The following is a 20,477-nucleotide window of genomic DNA, read 5'->3' as shown; positions in this document are numbered from 1 at the left end:
GTGACGAGAGAACAAGGTGCGGGATGTGCGGAGGTCACTTCTTCCTCCTTCGCTGTACCAGCGCTTCCCCTTCTGACATAATTTTTCATGAGACATCTATAGCTGTGTCTTCATTTACTACTTTATCAAGGAAAGCCTCTAAATTCAAGTCTATCATTGAATAACACAATTTAAGAAAAGTATTCTGATAAATAAAATAATGTGGCCAAAGAAAAGGTAGAGGGAGACAGTGCAACAGGACCCACCAGATCCTCATAAAACGATAAACGTAAAAGATAGACATAAAAAGGTACATAATTTTCTTTAAAACATCAAGATTCCAAGATGATCAATCAAACTAAATCCATTAAAACAATACATGCACTACATGTAAGCAGCATACCTGTTTTGATTCCGCCGGCTTTTTCTCTGGTGTTCGAATCTTATTAATTTCAGGTCCAGGATTATTTGTATCACTTTTACCTAAGAAAATAATTAAAAACTCTTATGAATTGTCCCAGAAGATGTTAAAAATTCCAATGACTATCCAATATTAGACAAAGTATATTTTAAATATTTTTCACCCACTATTGATGTATTACTACAGCTTGGGTTTTATTCTTAAATTTTCAGAGTTACAGCTCCTCTGAAAGAAAGAAAATTAATAAATGAAGCAAACCTCTCTGGCAAGGCAAAAGCTTAATCAGGAATAACCTTAAAACATCAAATAATTCCAAAGATAACTGCCCACTCTTCAAGAATTTATAGCCTCTTTTTCTTAAACTAGACATAGAAAATGCCTTGGCATTCTTGCCTATTTATAAAGGCACAATACTTTGGCCATTTACAAATGCAATTAAGCAAAAATTTTTAAAAAGTGTCAGTACAACTTAGTAAAGGAATCTAAACTGAATAAAGATGTTCCAAAAAGAATACAGTTATACTTTTTAAAGTAATAAATATCAAGCTAAATATAAGGGGATAATAAATAGCAAAGGAAGCAATATTAAGTTTAAAAAAAATCACAATTACAATAGGAACATCATGCTAGTTCATACATGTGAAAGGCTTTTAATATATAAGAATTAACTACTAGATATTTTAAATTCCTTTAAAGACTCTTTGATTTAGGTTCTTCCTTGAAAACATACTTTAAAGAATGCCATGGGAACTCTGTATAGTGAATTTTCATGCCAGAATAGCCTTACTGCTAAACTTCAAGAAATGAAAACTATAATGTCTGAGATGAAAAATATACTAGATGGAATCAGCAGATGATCAGACACTGTAGAAGAAAAATTTAGTTAACCTGAAGGCACAGCAATAGAAACTATACAAAATGAAACACAAAAAGAAAAAAGTGTGTTTTTTTTTTTTAAAATGAAAAGAGCATCCATGAATAGTAGGGAATCTTTAAGAAGCCTAATATATAGGTAGTTGGAATTCCTGAAAAAGAGAAAAAGGGATAAGGCAGAAACAATTTCTGAAGAAATAAAGATCAAAAATTTCCAAATTTGATGAAAACTCAAAACCCACAGATCCAAGAAGCTCAACCCCAAACACAAGAAACACAAGAAGTATGAAGAAAATTACACCAAGGAATATCATTTTATCATAATCAAGTTACTAAAACCAGTATAAAAAGAAATTTTTAGGAAAAAAAGACATGTTATATGCAGAGAAACAAAGATAAAGATGGCACCAGATTTCTCACTGGAAACAATGCAAGCAAGAAGATAGTACAATAACATCATTAAAGTACCAAAAGATAAAAACTGTCAACCAATAAATAATTCTATACCCTGCAAAAGTATCTTTTGAAAATAATAGTGAAAAAAAATTTTTTTCAGACATACAAATGCTGAAAGAATTCATCACCAGCAGACCTGCACTACAGGAATGTTAGAAGTCCTTCAGGCAGAAGGAAAAATTATTCAAAAGGAAACATAAATTTATAGAAAGAAAGATTATCATAAATGCTAACTACATGAAGAGATACAAAAGATTATTTTTCTTATTTATTATTTAAAATTCTTTAAAAAGATACTCAGCTGTTTAATGTTTGTGGCTTATAACATATAAAAGTAAAATGCATGACATAATACATAAAGCAGTAAACTGTGATAACTTAAAGATGTGTACTACAAACCTTAAAGCAAGTACTAAAATGGAGTTACAGCTAATAAGCCAACAAAGGAGATAAAATGGAATCATAAAAAATATGCAACTAATCCAAAAGCAGGCAGAATACATGGAAAGGGGGAATAAAACAGTATGGTACTGACACAAAAACAGACAGATAGATCAATGGAAAAGGACACAGAGCCCAGAATAAACCCACACATTTATGGTCAATTAATCCATGACAAAGGAGGCAAGAATATACAATGGAGATAAGACAGTCTCTTTAATAAGTGGTACTGGGTAAACTGGATAGGTACATGTAAAAGAATGGAATTAGAACATTCTCTAACACCAAACACAAAAATAAACTCAAAATGGATTGAAGTCCTAAATGTAAGACCAGATATAATAAAACTCCTAGAGGAAAACGAAGGCAGAACACTCTTTGACATAAAATGTAGCAATATTTTTTGGGTTCCATCTCATAGAGTAATGGAAATAAAAACAGAAATTTAAAAAATGGAATCTAATTAAACTTAAAAGCTTTCGCACAGCAAAGGAAACTATAAACAAAACAAAAAGACAACCTTTGGGCTGGGAGAAAATATTAGCAAACTACAGACAAGGGATTAAGTCCCAAAATATACAAACAGCTCACACAGCTTTATATCAAAAAAACAAAAAACCTGATCAAAAAAAGGGGCAGAAGACTAAAATAGACATTTTTCCAAAGAAGACATACAGATGGCCAACAGGCACATGAAAAGATGCTTAATATCACTAATAATTAGAGAAATGCAAATCAAAACTAAATGAGGCATCACCTCACACCAGTCAGAATGGCCATCATTAATAGATCTACAAATAATAAATGTTAGAGAGGGTGTGGAGGAAAAGAAACCCTCCTACACTGTTGGTGGGAAGATAAATTGGTGCAGCCACTATGGAGAAAATTATGGGGGTTCCTTAAACAAACTAAAAATAGAGTCAACAAAATTTGCATGGGTGGGTCCATTTATATTATAAACTAGAGTAAAGACAAACTATGAGGACAAAAGTCAGATTAGTGGTTGTCGAGGGCTGGAGGAAGAGACTGATTGCAAACCGGTATGAGGGAACTTTTGGAGGTAATGTAAACACACTGAATCTTGATATTGGTGGTGGTTAACAACTGTGTATATTTGTCAAAACACATCAAACTGTATATTTTAAAGGGTGGATTTTACTGTAGATAAATTATACCTCAATAAATCTGACTTTAAAAAATTTAGAGAGTAATTTTTCCTTATCTATAATTCTAGTAGACAAGAGACTATGATTTGTGTAAGAAATAACTACTTCAAATCAACTATTACCACAGTAGCATTAATGTTCAGTATGCTACAAAAATATTTAGGGTCAACAAAAATGTTTAACAGGAGAGGATTTTCTGTCTCAATTTTAAGTGACTACCATTTAAAACACTCTGAATATTAAAATTAAGCATTTTTTTCAGGAAATTGATAATATCAGTCATAAGCAGTTAGGTTACATGCAAATTTTGTATCTGGGTACATATCTGTATCTTCTGGAGACAGGATCCATAGGTTTTACATCAGATTCCTTCTCAAAGAGATCTATAATCCATGAATGAGTTAACAATCACATTGTTGAAGGAACTTTGTATGTTGATACCACCTGTCATATCATCAATTTAGGAACATGAGAACAGCAAAGCAACTCACCATTTCGACATTGCTCATGCTGATCCTTCTCCTGATGCTGGTTTTGTGGCTGCCCTATGCTGACAGGTGGGTGATGACCAAGGCCATAAGGTATAGGAGACCCCCGTCCATGCGTCTGTAAGAGGTTCATGTTGTAAGCCATCGCTGCCTGGTGTGTAATGATTCGAGGATCAACTGCAAACCTACCCTGGTATCCTGTCCATGGTACCTAGGTTATTGCAAGAAATAGAATAATTGCATTAAGTACATTTTGGAAGGCAAACTGCTATAGTGTTATTAACTAGGAAAGAGCAAACACACAGAGATGTTAATTTTATCAAAGTGAATAACTAAGAAGCCAATTCTAATAGTAACAACTGGTAGAATTATTGCTATATCTTAACTGGCAAAAAAAAAAAAAAGGCTCCTTTAATCTTTAGTGTGTAAGGGAAAGCTGATCATTTTTCAGGTTAGGAAGAAATCAAGGAATTGGTAATTATTCATTTTATAATCTTGAATTACCTTCCCTCAATATGAATGTATATATGTCACAGATTACCATGAAAACTGTCTTTTACAGTCATAACTGTATAGTTACATAGTTTAATAGACTTGAATAAGAGGACAGGGGAAAAATTAAGAAAGAATTCAGCCTAAGGAGTCTCAACTTAAAAAAAAAAGATGTTCCAATTTTATATGAATAACCGATCACTTCATGTTCTTTTACTGTAGTCAAAATTCAAACAAGTCAAACAACTAATTTAATTAATGCTTTTGATAAACTCAATTCTTCCCTTAAACCACAGAACTAGAAAATTTCTTCAGGTGTGTCTAAATATATAATCTCTGCATATTAACATAAAAGGAACAAACACAATGACATCTGAGCTACTGCCCCTATTATTTTATTATAACTGTTAAGTGCCCACTCTTAGAAAGCTTATATAATAAAAGTCTCTTTGACCTAGTAAAATGAAATAGAAATCCTAAGGGACTTACTATTTAAAGCAAATGATGTATGATGTTGCCAGCCTGTCTGGGAAGGAATAACTCAGCTAAAATTGAAAGTCTATGGAGAGTGGGCATGAATTACACATTTCTTATTGACAGTTATTCTCATTGGCTGCCATGATTGTGAACAATCATGACCAATATGGCTGACAAGTGTTTGCAGCTAGGCATTTTTGCATTCTAGGTGTGTGGGCAGGGGTGTCACAGATCCATGGCGATAATCACCTTTTCCTAAAACTACAGTACTTGTCTTATATCAAAGAAATATTTTCTAGGCTGAAATTCCTGAATTTAGAAACATTACTGTATCAGCAAAAATTTTTGATTACCAAAATATTCAAACATCTTAAAGGAAAAAAAATAAGTTTTACATAAGATGGAAGCCCTCTAAAACTCTATATTCTTAGAAAGGATTTAATGTTTATAAGTACCAGTAGGATTTCATAAGGTGTGGAATTTCTCAGATAAATTTAGATCCAAGGGAGCTAGATTAATCCAAGTCTCTCTGTCTTCTCCAAAGAACTATATTTCTTAGAAAGGGTTAGTGAATTATATAAGAATGAAAAAGCAAAAGATAAAATAAAAACATCACTTTATTAGAGTCCAGTTTACTAGTCCCTGTTAACTTGTAGCCCAATTTTCCCCAGTAAAAACATTTAAAAACGATACAAATGCTTGTCAGTCAAAGCATCCAATGTACAGATTTCTTCATAGCTACTGACAATCTAATAACAAATTGTAAGCAACAATTCACATTTCTTTGGTCCTTTCAGAATTCGAAGGTTAAAGATAAGAGCAGTTTAAAAGAAGTTTATAGGCATTGAAAAGTTTAAAAAAAAAAAAGAGGTTGGTAGAACACTATTTGGGATAGTCACTCATGTATTTTATCTTACTCAATAGAGAGTATCTCAAGTGTCTACTTACAGGTAAAGGCACCGACATAACTACATTCCCTCCATAGACAGCAGGTACATAAAGAATACTTGTCCCAGTGTGAGGATCTATTCTTTGAACAGGGCTTGGAGATTTCCCCAAATTTGGGTGAGGTCCAAGAGGGGGTGGAGGAGTATACGCTCTAATAGGATTGCCAATAAGTACAGAAGGATTGGGCTGAACTGAAAAATAAATAGAGAAAGGATGCACTCAATAGCTGTATGTATTCACCTAGATGAAAATCATTAAAGTCATCCAGTGGCAAACTTGATTTCCCGGGTTTGCCATAAGATATCTTATAATCAAAGAATCATCAGTGTGGAAGGATAAAGCATACCAAAAACACATAACCATTCTACCATATTCACTAAAATTAGCTTGAGACATACAAGTGCTCCTTTTATAAACTAGCATAATTTTTAAAATGTCTTCCAAGGAGCTGGAGATGTGTCCCTTAAGAGAGAAAACCATGCATACACATAAACACGGAGACACAATACACATTCTTCTAAGACTAGAAAACATTTGTAATTCCTCAAAATAAAGTTTTGACTTGCAATTGTAAAACAGCCACACACAAAATGGTTAAGCAATTACTGTTTTAAAAACACAATTCTCCAACATTTTAAATCTTTTAAATAAATTTTATCTTGAAATTTGTATGATCCAATATTTGTAGGATATAAATATGTTCCAAAAACTTACACTGCATAGAAGACTTAAATGTTGATTCTCAAAAGTTCCATATATGTACCTTGGTACAAAATCACCCCTTTTCAGAAGTGACATATCAAAGCATTCACAAGAGCAGACATATTGAATGCAAGAACTAAGTGAGTTCCAAGATGCTCATGTGAGTGTGTGCGTTTGTGTGTCCACGTCCCCATCCTCTTCTAATGATAAAATCTGGGGTAAATCTCTTTTATCATAAAAGCGTGTTGTCATAGAGCTAATTTTTCCACTTACCGACCCCATCATTCTGGAAATGATCATTCTGGGTATGATGGAGGCTCTTCCCCTTTACAAAAGAAAACACACAAATGTGTAATATTTTAAATACATTTAATATTAAAGAACAATGACCATTGTCCTATGCAAAATAAGTATACACATAACAACAATTCAAATTTAAATACTGTGAGTTTTTAATTAATAACCATTAGACGGCTTTGAGTTAACTTTCTCTTTAAACATTAAGTCATGGTGCCAGGCCTCAACTTTTCCCAACTCCAAATTAAGGATATCTAAAATTCTTTTTTTAATGAATTTTTTTAGAAAAAGAAATATGCATCAATATGACTGAACTTAAACTCTATTCCTTTGAGCTTCTCTATAACTTTTCTATGAATTAAATGATGAAATGTGAAAGCTATTTTCAAGGGAAAAATATCAGTCTTCAGTCCTTTAGGAAGAGACCTTTAAAATAATAACATGAATGTTAATATGTTTTGGGGTGTATGATATTTTTGAGTACGATTCATGGCATGTTAAAGTGTAAAACTTACTGAAGGAAAACAAAAATAAACAATGTCACAATTTGCTTAAGAGAATGTACAAACTTTCTAGAAAGCAATTTGGCAATATATGTCAAAAGCATCAAAAATGTATGTATACTTTAACTCAGTAATTGCACTTCCAAGAATCTATCCAAATAAAATAATAACAGATTTGGGCACAGGTGTTCATTACAGCATTGTTTATACATGTGATAATGTTAACAACCTGAATGTCCATCAACAGAAGATTTATTAAATAAGCAACAGCAGATTCATACAACAGCATGCTAGTCTACCATTAAAAATGATGACCTTTGGGCAGAAACAATATTTGAAGAAACAATGGTTTTGAATTTCTAGAGTTAAAAAATTTCTTTGTCTTTCCACTGGCTAAATGTAACACATAAAGCCATTAGACAAGTTACCCTTCGACCACATAAATTTGTTATTTGTATATTGCATCTGAAAACTAAAGTCGGGGGATAATGTCTAAAGCAGGAAGAAAAATTGATTCTTGACCGAAGCAAAAGTACAGTGATGCTTCATTTATCTCCCTAACTGTCAGCAACCTTAAATATTCAGATCAGCACTAAACATCAAAGGCTTATGGTCAGTTGGTTAGTTAGTTGGTAAGGGCAGCTAAGCTCTAAACTCCTAAAAAGTAAACAAAAATAGTCAAAATAAGAATCATAGTTGGTCCATTAACCAGAAATAAATGTTCACAGGGACTGTCACTAGCTATAAAAAACAAACTTCTGAGGAACAGAGAAGTGAAAAGAAAATTAGGCAGAAGAAAGGAGAAAAAGTGAAAAGGAGAAATGGCAGACAGCAGAGATGACATCAATGGGGGGAAGATCAGAAGCACAAGCAGTTAGGAGTGACAACAAAATCGGCCAGGGGCACATGCACTGACAGAAGAAAGGAAAGCCAGGAACACAGAAATAAGACAGTTTCAGGAGGCTAAACAAACCATTTATATTTCTTAGCCTCTAAGGACTCGTCAACCAGGGGCAACCGTATAGCACATGAAGAAAACATAGTAATTTAGTCAGAGTGCGGTAGGCAGAAGAGCCTCACAAAGATGCGCATGCCCTAATCCCTGGAACCCATGAATATGTCATGTTATGTAGCAAAAGGGCCTCTGAAGATATAAAGACATAATATAGGAAGATTATCCCGGATTGTCTGGGTGGATCCAATCTCATCACATGTGCCCTAAAAGTAGAGAAATTTCTCCAGCTGGAATCAGAGAGATGCGGCAGAAAAGGAAGTAAGAGATGTGGAAGAGGAAGTCAAAAAGATTTCAAGAGAGAGAAGGATTCAATACACCACTGACAGCTCTGAGACATAAGCGCCACATGCAAGAACTGGAGAGAAGCCTCCAGAAGCTAAGAATGGCTCCTAGCTGACATCTAGGAAGGAAACAGGGCCCTCATTCCTTACAACCACAAGAACTGGATTCTGCCAACAAATTGCATGACCTTAGAAGCAGATCGTTCCCAGAGCCTCCAGATAAGAGCCCAGTCGATCAGGATTCTGACCCCGGCCTTGTGAGACGTGGAGCCAAGAAACCAACCAAAACAACCTGGACATCTGACCCCAAAAAATATGTGAAATAATACATGTTATTTCAAGTCACCAAGTTTGTGCTAATTTATTATAGCAGTAATAGGAAACCAACACAAAAAGTAACCATAGTCTAGGATAATCCCATACTGTAAAGCTAGAAGCATGTCAGACAATGCACATCAGCACTCTGGGTGTGTGTAACAAACCAAGAGAAAAAGCAACTTGAAAAGTTAACACCTGCACCACAGTGTTGTTGTGATGACTCTGTTGACAGAGATGATGTATAGAGAGTATAAAAGGACCTAAATACCCAGGACTTTATCTGTTTAGGTCATTAATGAGTCCCTGAACACTGCCTGGCTCAATAAATATGGTTGAATGAATGAAAAAAAAAAGGAACTTGGGGTCTATCACGGAACGAGATAGTGGCTTATCTGCAGGCATACTTCAGCACTCTGTACAGCTCAATAGAGGAAAAGCTCCTCTAGCACATTTAGACCTAGCATGAAACTGCAGGGCAGGAAGTGTTCTTGGTCTACACAAAATACACAATGTTTGGTAGCACACGAACAAAATAATAAAGCAGCAGTAAGCTAGAGCTACGTATGTGTAAAAGTCATTCCGTAATGATAAATTCCAAACTTTTGCTAATAAATCTCAGAAAATATGTGAATTTGGCAGAATGCTTAAGCAAATGTAGTTCATATCATCTATTTCTTGAGGACTATTTTTTCACTGAACCATTTATTCATTCAAATATCTATTTTTTCATTCACTCACCCTTTCATCATTTTCCATTTATTCATCCAACAAATGTTTATGAGGGCCCACGACATGTCCACCTCTGGCTGGGCACTGAGGCTACTAAATTACACAACACTGACACACTTCCTGATGTCTGGACAGTGAGACAACATAAGCAGCTAGACCCAGTGAAAAACAGCTCACAAACTAAAACCTACACAATTATGCTATGGTCTTTTCAGAGGATCCATTTCTGAATATTATCCACCCTCTGAATAGTGTTTTGGTGTGTACAAATGAATGCGTTCAATTTTAGCAAATCTTCTAACACTGCTCCCAGCATGTGCCCTAGGAGTAAGCAGAATGAAGATGGGCAAGTTGTTTTTCTATGTGCTAATTCTGCAGGCGCCCAAGAAACAGGTGTTTTCCTATAAACGATGGCTGGAGAGAGTGAGGCAATGAAGGGTTAAGCGAGCACTGCCTGCTCCTGGATCCCCTAACATTTTGTACCTTCACTAAATTTTACCACAGAACTGACATCTTCGTGAGGAGAATATGGCTATTCGATTGATGAATGTTAGGGGTATGTTTTGTTGCCAAACACAGTCCTGAGGAAGCAGGTCCTGGAGCACATTTAACCATCGTCCAGCCTCTTGATGATCCTATCTACACGAAATCTCACTGGGATTTTGTCTTAGTCTAACATTAACACTACAAATTTTCAATATTTCTTGTACACAGAATTACGTTAAATGTTAAACATTAAGGAAATTTGGGGGAGAATACATGGCTTAGCATCATGTTTTCAGAAATAGCATTCTTTTCTCTCAATGAAATAAATTCTACTTCATGAAAAGACTCTAGCATATGAAATAAAATATCTGAGATTTGCTGCAAAATTCTCTAGTGTGAATATGTGGTGGTGGTTGTGGTGGAGTGAAGAGGTAGGCTGTCGATGAAAGAAGATGAAGAATAAATTGCTACTTAATGAAGCTGGATGATAGGGAATTCATTAGACTATTCTATTTATGTCTATATTTGAAATTTTCTACCACAGAAAGTTAGATAAGAAAAGACCCCAGTACAAACTCAATTCACAAAACAATTTAATGGAAGTAAAATACAGTACTAGGGAGAGAAGGGAAAGACAATGACAAAAATAACCACTGGCTAACTATAACTTAGTTATTTAAAATAATTATTATGATTCATGATATAAATAATAACTTTAAATAACTGGGTCTATGAACAGTTTAGTGAACCACCGGGTTAGTGACTGTGAAAATGCACATCCACTGGATCAGGGAAGAAAATACTCTAAAAAGTTAAAAAGGAAACTATGCAAAGATGGATACTGTGGCACAATCTTCTTATTGAATGAAAAAAGCCACACTACACTCTACTGGATGCATCATAATCATTATTTACTTATCAGATACTTTCTGAACACCCCACTATGTGCAAAGAATGAGGCTAGGACACAGAGGCCATAAAAACTATACAGAATAGGATTTTTGTCTTCAGGGAGCTATGGTTTTGGGAAAAAAACATGGATTAAACATATATTTTCTTCACCTTAAAAACAAATAGCAAACTGCAGGATCCTACTTAGGGTCAGTACACTTTGGTATCATGGCCTGAATCTAGCTGCATCTATGGTGTATTAATTGATGCTAAACATTGCTCAGTTAAGTAAAAAGAGTTTGTTTTAGTTACTCTGTTGTATTTAAGAATGAACAAAAGGTATAATGACTATGCAACATTTTAAATAAAAAACAATAAAATGTAGAAGTTCCTACCTGGGTTCCCCACTCTTGACCTTCCCTGTAGAGCCTGCCCTCTCACACCTCTTGTGTTTTGTATGAGTTCTTTATTAAGCCTCACTGATTCACCTAAAACAATACTTCTAAGTGCCTATGATGAGCCAGATTTATTCTAGGCACAGAGGCTAGTGCAGTAAATAAAACAATCAAAAACTTCTGCTCTAAGGGAGCTTATATTCCAGTTTGTGACATGTCTCCCCACTCTCCCACTAACTCTGCCCACTCGGTGGGCTCCTAAACAAGATCTCCATGGTGGAAATTGCCTGGAATCTACCTACTTCCTCTGACCATTCATCCGCCAACATCTGCCACAAGAGGACTCGGGGCTAATGTGCTTACCTATGCTTCTCTAGCACCTACCGTAACAGCTGGCACACAGAAGAAACTTAACTGCTTGATAAATAAGTTGATTATTAATTTATTAATAGTTTAAGTTTTAGGAATATAGGAGATTCATTTATGCAAAATGCTTAATCTCCTAGTAATCTCAAATCACTAAAGTATTATTGCATATCAGGTCCATTTTTATTAAACTAAGACAACAAACAACATATTAACAAAGAAAACAGTTCTCATCTCAATTTATACCTATTTAGCTAAAAGATTTTCAAGATATTAAACCATTAATTATTGCTTACACATTAAGTTTTACATTTTTTAAATGAAGCCCAAAACTGGCACACTCTCTTAATTCATGTCAGTAAGTTTAATATCACGCTGATGACTATAAATACATCTAAAAACCAGAACAAATACTAAACATGCCACTCTCATAATTTTCTTTTCTAGATGGTAAGAGCAAGCACTTTTTTTTTCAGGCAATCTAGCAAATAAACCAGATGTCTCTGCCCAAAATAAGTACAGTTCAAAAGTAGAAACGGCCCCGATTCCCCCACATCCAGTCCCAATGACTGGACTACTTCATATACAACAAAATCGGTCAAAATCAATTAAAACAATCAAGAAGTCAGCCAAATTTTCTCACTATGTCAAGTATCACTTGAAATAAACTGGTCATCAACAAAAGATTAGAACTATTTTCTTTATACAAATATTATTATTATAATATTATTCCTTGTAAAAAAAATACATTATAAGAACACGCTTTTAATACATGTGAAAGTCTTTTAAACTGCTTTGCTTTACTTCACATCTTGCTAAAATAAGTCTATCAGTGAAGAGGACTAGGAGGTTACATAATACAAAGGCACCAGACCTAATCAGGTACTTGAAAACTTTCTGAGGGTGATTCTGGCACGAAGCATGGCTAAATATCACACTGTATTTTCACTTACATGTCCAAACTGGACAAGTTCCTTGCAGAAACTGCTTGCCTCCAAATGTAACCCTCCATTCCAATACTTAAAGTAACTTGAGCCCAGTAAACCTTTGATATCCCTGCGCTGTTCTCTCCCTTTAACCTCTTCAATTTCACTAACAGGCTTTACCTTGGGGGGTGATTGCTGCAATTTGTTGGCATTTCCTGCATGCTGCAGTCGTAGAGCCCGGGGGATAAATTCAGGTGCCAGTGGATTCAACACATATGTCTTCTTTAGTTCTAAAGCCTCTAGCTGAGCTTTGATCTGTTCAAAAGTGATTCCATGTAGGCTATTATTTTCATGACACAGGGCAATAAACCGCTCCCAAAATTTCCTACAGAAAAGATTCAGAAGATCAGTTTACAATTTCAGTGGACAAGATCACAGAAATAAATATTAACAACTAAAGATAATTTAGAGTTTCTTCCCCCACCCCAAATTCTTAGGCCCAATATTCATCTATGATTCAGGTATAATCTTCCCACTAGGTCACAAGATTTTTGGAAATTTGGTTCTGAAACTATAGTCATGGCTAATATTGTGGGACATACAAACTACGCTCTCAGTTAATTCTGACTGATCAATGGAAGTAACACGGTCGGTGTTCAACTATTCACACGAATCTAGAATGATGGTTTTTGTTACCCACACGATAAGGATTTCAAAACTGATAACTCATTTTATAGAAGATTTGTACTTCTAGGCATACTCATATACACACTTGTATGTATACATATATACATATATACACACACACATACACACACGTACATAAATTAAACTAATTCGAATTATGGGGCCAAAGCAGCCTGGTGCTAGATGACCAAGAGGAGCCAACTCAGGACATAAATATGAGCCACAAAGTAGACAATTCTTGTGAGGATTCTTAAGAAATAACTAGCTACTCCTATATTTTTATTTTCATTAACTGATGCTTATCATAAGCACAGCTTATAACTTTAATTGACTAAGTTAAATGAGTTAAATTATGAAAAATACAGGAAATTGGAATGCTCATTTTAATGATAATTATTCATCTCCTAATCAAATTAATAAATATTAAAGAAGAAAAATACATTCAAAATTGTTCCAATTATATACTGTTGTCCCTAAGAGTTTTGAAAACTGATCTCCAAATATTAAAAATATTAAATACGTATTACAGAGGACAACATATACAAAGCTTCAAGATTTTAAGTGACTACTATAAATATGCATACCTATCTTTAATATGAGGTTCAAATAATGTTTTATTATGCTATAAAAGATATGTGATATGGTTTCTTCCCAAGTTGGTATCCTTGTGTCCAGGTGGACAGCAGGTAATCAAGATGGCTTCAAGAAGCATAAATGAAAAGGTTTATATTGTAAAAGTTAGTATATGAATGGGCATTGAGTTATTAATATATTCATAAAACTTTGCAGAGTTGAATTTCAAACTATGTTTCTCGTACACATGCTTTCTACCATCTTTTCTAATTTTTTAAAGATGACTTTAAGAAATGGGTCCAGGAAAAATTTCAGGCCTCTATGTCAATAACAGGAAAATAAAAATGCTATAAAATATTATCTATGTATTTCTGACAATAAGACATCAAGGCTAACAAGATAGTCATTCAGTTGCAGGAAGTGTGTGTTGCTAAGAAATTCACACTAAAAGCTGCTCTTCATTTTTATACTTAAGAACCTTCCTTAGGAGTCAAGTTTTTTTCCTCATAGTCTGATAGCTAAAGAAAGACTATCTTCAATATAGTACTCAGGACCTAAAATCCATAAACTTTCCCACACTTTTGATTTTAAAAACCCCATAATATTCAACTGTATGAATATTTATCAACACAATTCGACTATAGGTTGTATTCAAAAGGAAGATTTTTTGGGGTCTAACTGATAAAGTATCAATTTCATGGAGTGGCATTTCATATTCGTGTTGAACTTTAAGACACAGCAAGGAAAGATTGGGTGGGCTTTACTCTAGCTCAGTTGTAGTATCAATTTCTTGTATTTTCATTTCCAGCTTACTAGCCAAAAATGCTAGAATTTGCTTTATCTTCAGGCTCTTTTTTGAACTTCATACCCTGTCCCTGTACTGCTCTCACTGACCTCAACTGCATAGAACACGATGTGTATCTGCGCACACACATATCTAACATCGAGCTAAGCATAAACTTTATAAACAACCCCACACGTCACAAGAAGCTGGTAACTTGGTGACAGTTTCTGTCTACAAGATCCTAGGGACCAAGGAAATAGCCTTTGAATTAAAGAACACCACCTGAGAAGTAACACTAAACACTTACTGTTAAGTCAATCAAGTTAAACTAATTCCAAAAGTAACCTGGAATCTCCACTTCAAAGCTCACTTGTCTTTTGATTCCCCACTGAACAGCAAAGCAGTCGAGCGCAGGGATACCAGAACTAGGCTGCCTGGGTTTCTGTCGCAGCTCTGTCGTTCAGGAGCTGTGTAACTCTGGGCAAGCTACTTAACCTCTCTTCAAACCTCAGTTTCCTCATGGGTAAAACAGGGCATCAACAGAATTATTATACTTCATCACTAAAAAGACTTATTTCTCACTTTCAAACTTTCAGAGAAATGTATTCTTTCCTTCAAAAATTCTTAAAGCTAAAAAGATTTCCGTTTTCTTTCTCCGTGAAGGCTCTTTCAAAGACTATTTCACACTGTCCTTGAACTCAATTCTTTAATGAAATACTACACATAGCATTATGAGGCATTTCAGAACACATAACTGGAACATCACCTGAGAATTTCAACTACACTCTGAAGAATTCACCACTACAGTTATTTAAAGGCTTCACCAATTTTCAGCCCTTCCCTAAAATGTTAATGTTATGTTAACATTTTTTTTCTAGTAACGTTGGTTAAAGGACAATCAAAGTTTGGCTTTGTTTTAATGCTAACCTTATTTCTAGGATCACTGATAAAACATTGAAAAATCATTTGGTGTTCTTAGGTCATAGAGAGAGAAGGAGTGTGTGCACATACACACACGTCTCTACACATGTGAAATATGTTTATATCTCACTGAGTAAATGGAATCTGCTACTGAAGAAATTCAGTTCAAAATACCCTGATTTAGAGAAAGGCGTGACCACACCCTTCTGCCTCTGCTCCTTCAGGGCAGACTGATCCATGCATATGCATTATTTCCTGGGAAAGGCAGGGTAACCCAGTGAGGACAGCTTGGGTTTTGAAGTCAATCTCACATCTGCTGGAGTGAGCCACTTAATAGCTCTGCGGTCTTGGGCAGTAATTTAAACTCTCTGAATCAGGCTGCCCATTTAAAATGCAAATAAAATACCCATATTGCAGGGTTGTTAAAGCGACTGAACGAGGCAGTGTGCAAAGCACTTAACACACTTGGCACCTGGCACAGAGAAAGCTGTTGATAAACAGCAGCTACTAAATTAACGTTTGTTGGTTTGGCAAGTGGTGGGAGGGGAAGTTCCCCACATTCGTTTAGGGCTCATAGAAAAATTGTTTAAAAATACTTAAGTGCAAAAAAGATTATATAACTGGTTGCCTTCTAAACTGGTATAGTATACAAAGTAGTTATTCCTTGAAAAGTTAATCAATATTTGGAAATAATCATATTCATTTTTTATCAATATCAAATGAGGGCAGAGGGAGGGATTAACTTACACTACAAAGAATTCACTCCTTCATTATTATTGCACCTAAGAATCACATTATGTCCTTCAGGTTTACTTGTATTATGAGATTAATTTATAATGAAATTTTTGAAAGAGTAAAGCATAAATAGCCATACCAGCTCTTGGGTTAGAACCATGATTAAACTGTCCAAATCACATAGATAATCGGCATTCTCATTTAGCTACGGGTCACAGGATTTTCTCTCCCTACACAATGTATTTACCTCTCTGAAAATATTTTACTTAGCTCATAAATTAATTTGCAGTCCTTGACACACTCCAGCTGAGCAGTAAGAAATGAGCAACCAGCAGACCTGGCTTCCAGTTAAAAATTAGCCCTGGATAATTCTGACAGCATGGCCTCAGGAAAGAGCATTCACCTATTTGCTCTGAGAAAATAACAACTTATGTCACAGAAGGGGTAAAAGTGCTGACCTCATGCAATTCACAGTATAATATGACTCTATAGAAAGTGATAACGGTTTAAAAAAAAATTCATGTTGGTAAATGTTCGGAGTTGTTTATAAGGAGAGTCCAAAAGTAATGTGGCTCAAGACTACTGTTATACCTATTTATTCCTCCAATGGTTTCTAGTTGCTTTTAATACATGTCAACCTAGTTTATGTATGTGTTTTAATCTATTATATTCTAATCAAACTGTATGTGCTCTCACATTTATCAAATGATAAACAGAAACAAAAATGGTAAAATATCACAGCAATATTCTAACAAAGTATGTTTTCAATGAATAGTAAAGTAACCAAAAGTAAAATTCTCAGGGGGGAGCCAAATTAATATACTGAGCTTTATTCATTTGCAATGTGGAATTACTATATTCCCTTCTCCAACTTTTTGTCATTAGTGGTTAAAAATTAATGGAAGTCTGTTCTTTTAAATATGAAAGTAAGGATATTTTACAACAGAATTGTTTAGCCATATATAAACAAATCATGGACCATTCAAGTTTTACCATCTTAAAAAAAAGGCTATTTTTCATAATGCAACCATAAATTAGACTCCATTTGATTCCTTTGTTAATGGCTTTCCCCTATAAAAGGATATTAACTTATTTTGGAGTCTTAAAGTCTAATAAATGCAGCTTATTCTTAAAGGTCCCAAAAAATCTCCCTTCCCATAGAAAACCTTTTTCCTGCTGAAACATAAAATAAAATGCTGCTGTATCTATACTAGCACAGAAAATTTGGTTTAAAAAGGCCACTTCTAATAGCTTTGTCTACTTTAATCCTAACACATCAAAAAGAAGTAATTACCTAAGGCATATTTGAGGCCATCTATATCTTCTACTTTTCTGAACTCACTTTGACAGGTACTAGAACCTTTATAAAATTTTAAATAATCTCTAGTGTATTTCTTCCTTTTTCATAAAGAACATAAATTTCTGGGGTTTTTTGTTGTTGTTAGTTTAGTGCTAACACAGTTTTTTAATACTGCAAAAACCAAGTCTTATATTACTGGCTTCATATAGTTAAAATTCCTATTAACTAGTATAAATTGTAAGTGTACAAGGAGAAATTTTTTATACTGATATTTTAACATTCTTTATGACTACAATCTAAGGAATACTAACAATATTTTCCAAAGAAAAGTAACAATCCATTTCAACCCCCTTAATTTAAAAATCCTCTGGATTAACGAGACACAAAGAATTGTTTGCACTGAGAAGCCTTGAGAGAAAATGAGAAGGAAATTCATCAAAAACAAGCTAAAACAATAATGATGGGTAAAAAGGAGGGAAGTTGGATATAAAATTGAGTCTCCATCAGATACGCACATACACAAAACCACCTCCGGACCCTTGCACTAGCTGTTCCCTCTTTCTGGAGCACTTTTGCCCCAGACGCTCATAGCTCGCTCCCTCATCTCCAAAGTCGGCTTCCCAGTGAGGCCTACCCTGACCACACCATGTGCTGTCACAGCCTGGCCCACCCCACCCCCATCACTCCTAATCCCCCTTAATGTCCTATTTCTTTTCCATTGAACTTACCAAGTAAAATACTACAGAGTGTTTTTATTTTGTTTGTTGTCAGTCTTCCTCTCCTCTCCAATAAAAGTATTAAGCCCCACAAAGGCAGAGGTTTTTGTCTCTTTTGTTCACTGATGTAACCTCAGTGGCTAGGAGAGGGCTTAGGACATAGCAGGCACTCAGGAAATACGTGCTGAATGATGACTGACTGGGTGAATACACGATTATATATATGATAAACAGACGCAAAGCAATATACTGTTGTGGCTCCCACTGGATATGAGTTAAGATTAAACTCGATTTTACTTAGCCAAGAGGTCATATAGATAAACGTGTGCACAGGGATACAAATTACTCTCCTTTCCCGCCTTTAATGTCTCAAACTCTGACACACAATTACCTGCATCTTCCAATAGAGCACAGAGCAATGGGATCACCCACCACAGCAACCAGGGATTGTGCTCTGGTGATGGCAGTATTCAGAAGTTTGTAGTTAGATAAAAAACCATAATCTAAGTCCTCTGTGGAATCTTCCAGCAGTTGCTCTTTCTTTTTAATTGGTGTCTGTTTATGTTTACAAGTATGCCTTGTACGTACTGTGCTAAGAAACAAAACTCTGAACTGCTTTCCTGTAAAAAAAATAAATAAATAAAAGATGATTGTTATTCTGAACCACTGAGATAATAAAAGCATTTCATTTTTTAAAATGTTATTGCTAAATAATACATGCTGATGAGGATGTGGAGAAATTGGAACTCTTGTACACTGTAGGTGGAAGCGTAAAATGATATGTAAAACGCTATGGAAAATAATATGGCAGTTTCTAAAAAAAATTAAGCACAGAATTAACATATGATGCAGCAATTCCACTTCTGGATATATACCCAAAAGAACTGAAAGCAGGGACTCAAATGGATATTTACACACTCGTGTTCATAGCAGCATTAATCACAACAGCCAAAAGGAGGAAGCAACCCAAGTGTCCACCGACAGATGACCAAATCAACAAAATGTGGTCTCTACGTGCAATGGAATATTAGTCATTCTTAAAAGAAAGGAACTCTAACACATGCTACAGCATGGGTGAACCCTCAGGACAGAGGTGAAATAAGCCAGTTACAAAAGGACCGATACTGTGTGATCCCGCTTACATGAGGTCCTTAGAGTAGTCAGATTCACAGGGACAGACAGTAGAATGGTGGTTGTTAGGAGCTGGGGGGAGTGGGGAATGGAGAGCTTTTGTTTCATGAGGACAGAGTGTCAGTTTTACAAGATGAAAAGAGTTCTAGAGACAGAGGGTAGTGACGGTCACAACAATACGAATGTACCTAATACCAGTGAATTGTGGCATTTTATAAACACATAAAAATGGTTAACATGGTAATTCTATTAAAATTTCTTAAACATTATTGCTGGAACCAACCTTAGTGATTATCTACTCCAAGGTCCCACTCAATACAAAGACCCTCCCTTGAAGCAGGGCCACCTGGCCTCTCGCTGACCAAAGCAGACACAGCTGATTCCACGAGGAAGCCTACACAGTCTTTTGTACAACGCTTTTCCCCATGCTCTTTCTTGTAGTAGCATATCTCTTCCCTCATCCTATGACAAGTCTCCAAATATCTACATTCAGTTTTAATGTTGATTCTTAGTCCTCCCTTCTCTAGGCCAAACAATCCTAGTTCTTTCAACCACTTCTGACTCCATGTGGCAGTTTCTAGACCACTAACTATGCTAGGTCTCCCCTTGGTGCTTCCTAGTTTACTAGTAATATTCCTTCTAAAATGCACACCCAAATTCTGCATGATCTAAAACACACGGAATAGGGGAGCTATTTTTTTCCCCATGATCTAGAAATTGTTTTAGCCTTACTACTGTACACTACCATGAAACCTAAGATTTTACTGGGCTCTTTCGGCAGTCATATTATAGTGTTGCTTTACTTATTTAAATGCACAAATTTTACAGCAACTAATTACAAGAAGACAATTTAAAAGAGCTGTTGGTAACTATTCACTTAGGAAAGTCTATAGATGAAAAATAAGCTATGCCTTTAAAAATGCATTTAAACAGGATTCACTTGTGACAATGAATGTTCATGTATAACTAAAAAATTGTGC

The 20,477-nt window shown here is 35.1% G+C and overlaps 1 protein-coding gene across 7 annotated transcripts in view; it reads right to left on the bottom strand.

Annotated features, from left to right (window-relative positions):
• The window catches only part of HELZ (helicase with zinc finger), a 137,845-nt gene that overhangs the window by 33,285 nt on the left and 84,083 nt on the right, over window positions 1-20,477 (bottom strand). For all 7 annotated transcript variants that reach the window (XM_031685626.2, XM_031685622.2, XM_072939441.1 and 4 more), the window contains 6 exons: window positions 18,758-18,986; window positions 12,831-13,035; window positions 6,717-6,768; window positions 5,742-5,932; window positions 3,828-4,035; window positions 383-462 (listed from right to left, as the gene is read on the bottom strand). In XM_031685626.2, coding sequence (XP_031541486.1) covers window positions 383-462; window positions 3,828-4,035; window positions 5,742-5,932; window positions 6,717-6,768; window positions 12,831-13,035; window positions 18,758-18,986 — 965 coding nt within the window. The remainder of the gene's footprint in view (window positions 1-382; window positions 463-3,827; window positions 4,036-5,741; window positions 5,933-6,716; window positions 6,769-12,830; window positions 13,036-18,757; window positions 18,987-20,477) is intronic.

Source organism: Vicugna pacos, chromosome 16 (genome assembly GCF_048564905.1).
Source record: "Vicugna pacos chromosome 16, VicPac4, whole genome shotgun sequence".
Taxonomy (NCBI): domain Eukaryota; kingdom Metazoa; phylum Chordata; class Mammalia; order Artiodactyla; family Camelidae; genus Vicugna; species Vicugna pacos.
This window is presented reverse-complemented; position numbering and strand designations above follow the sequence as displayed.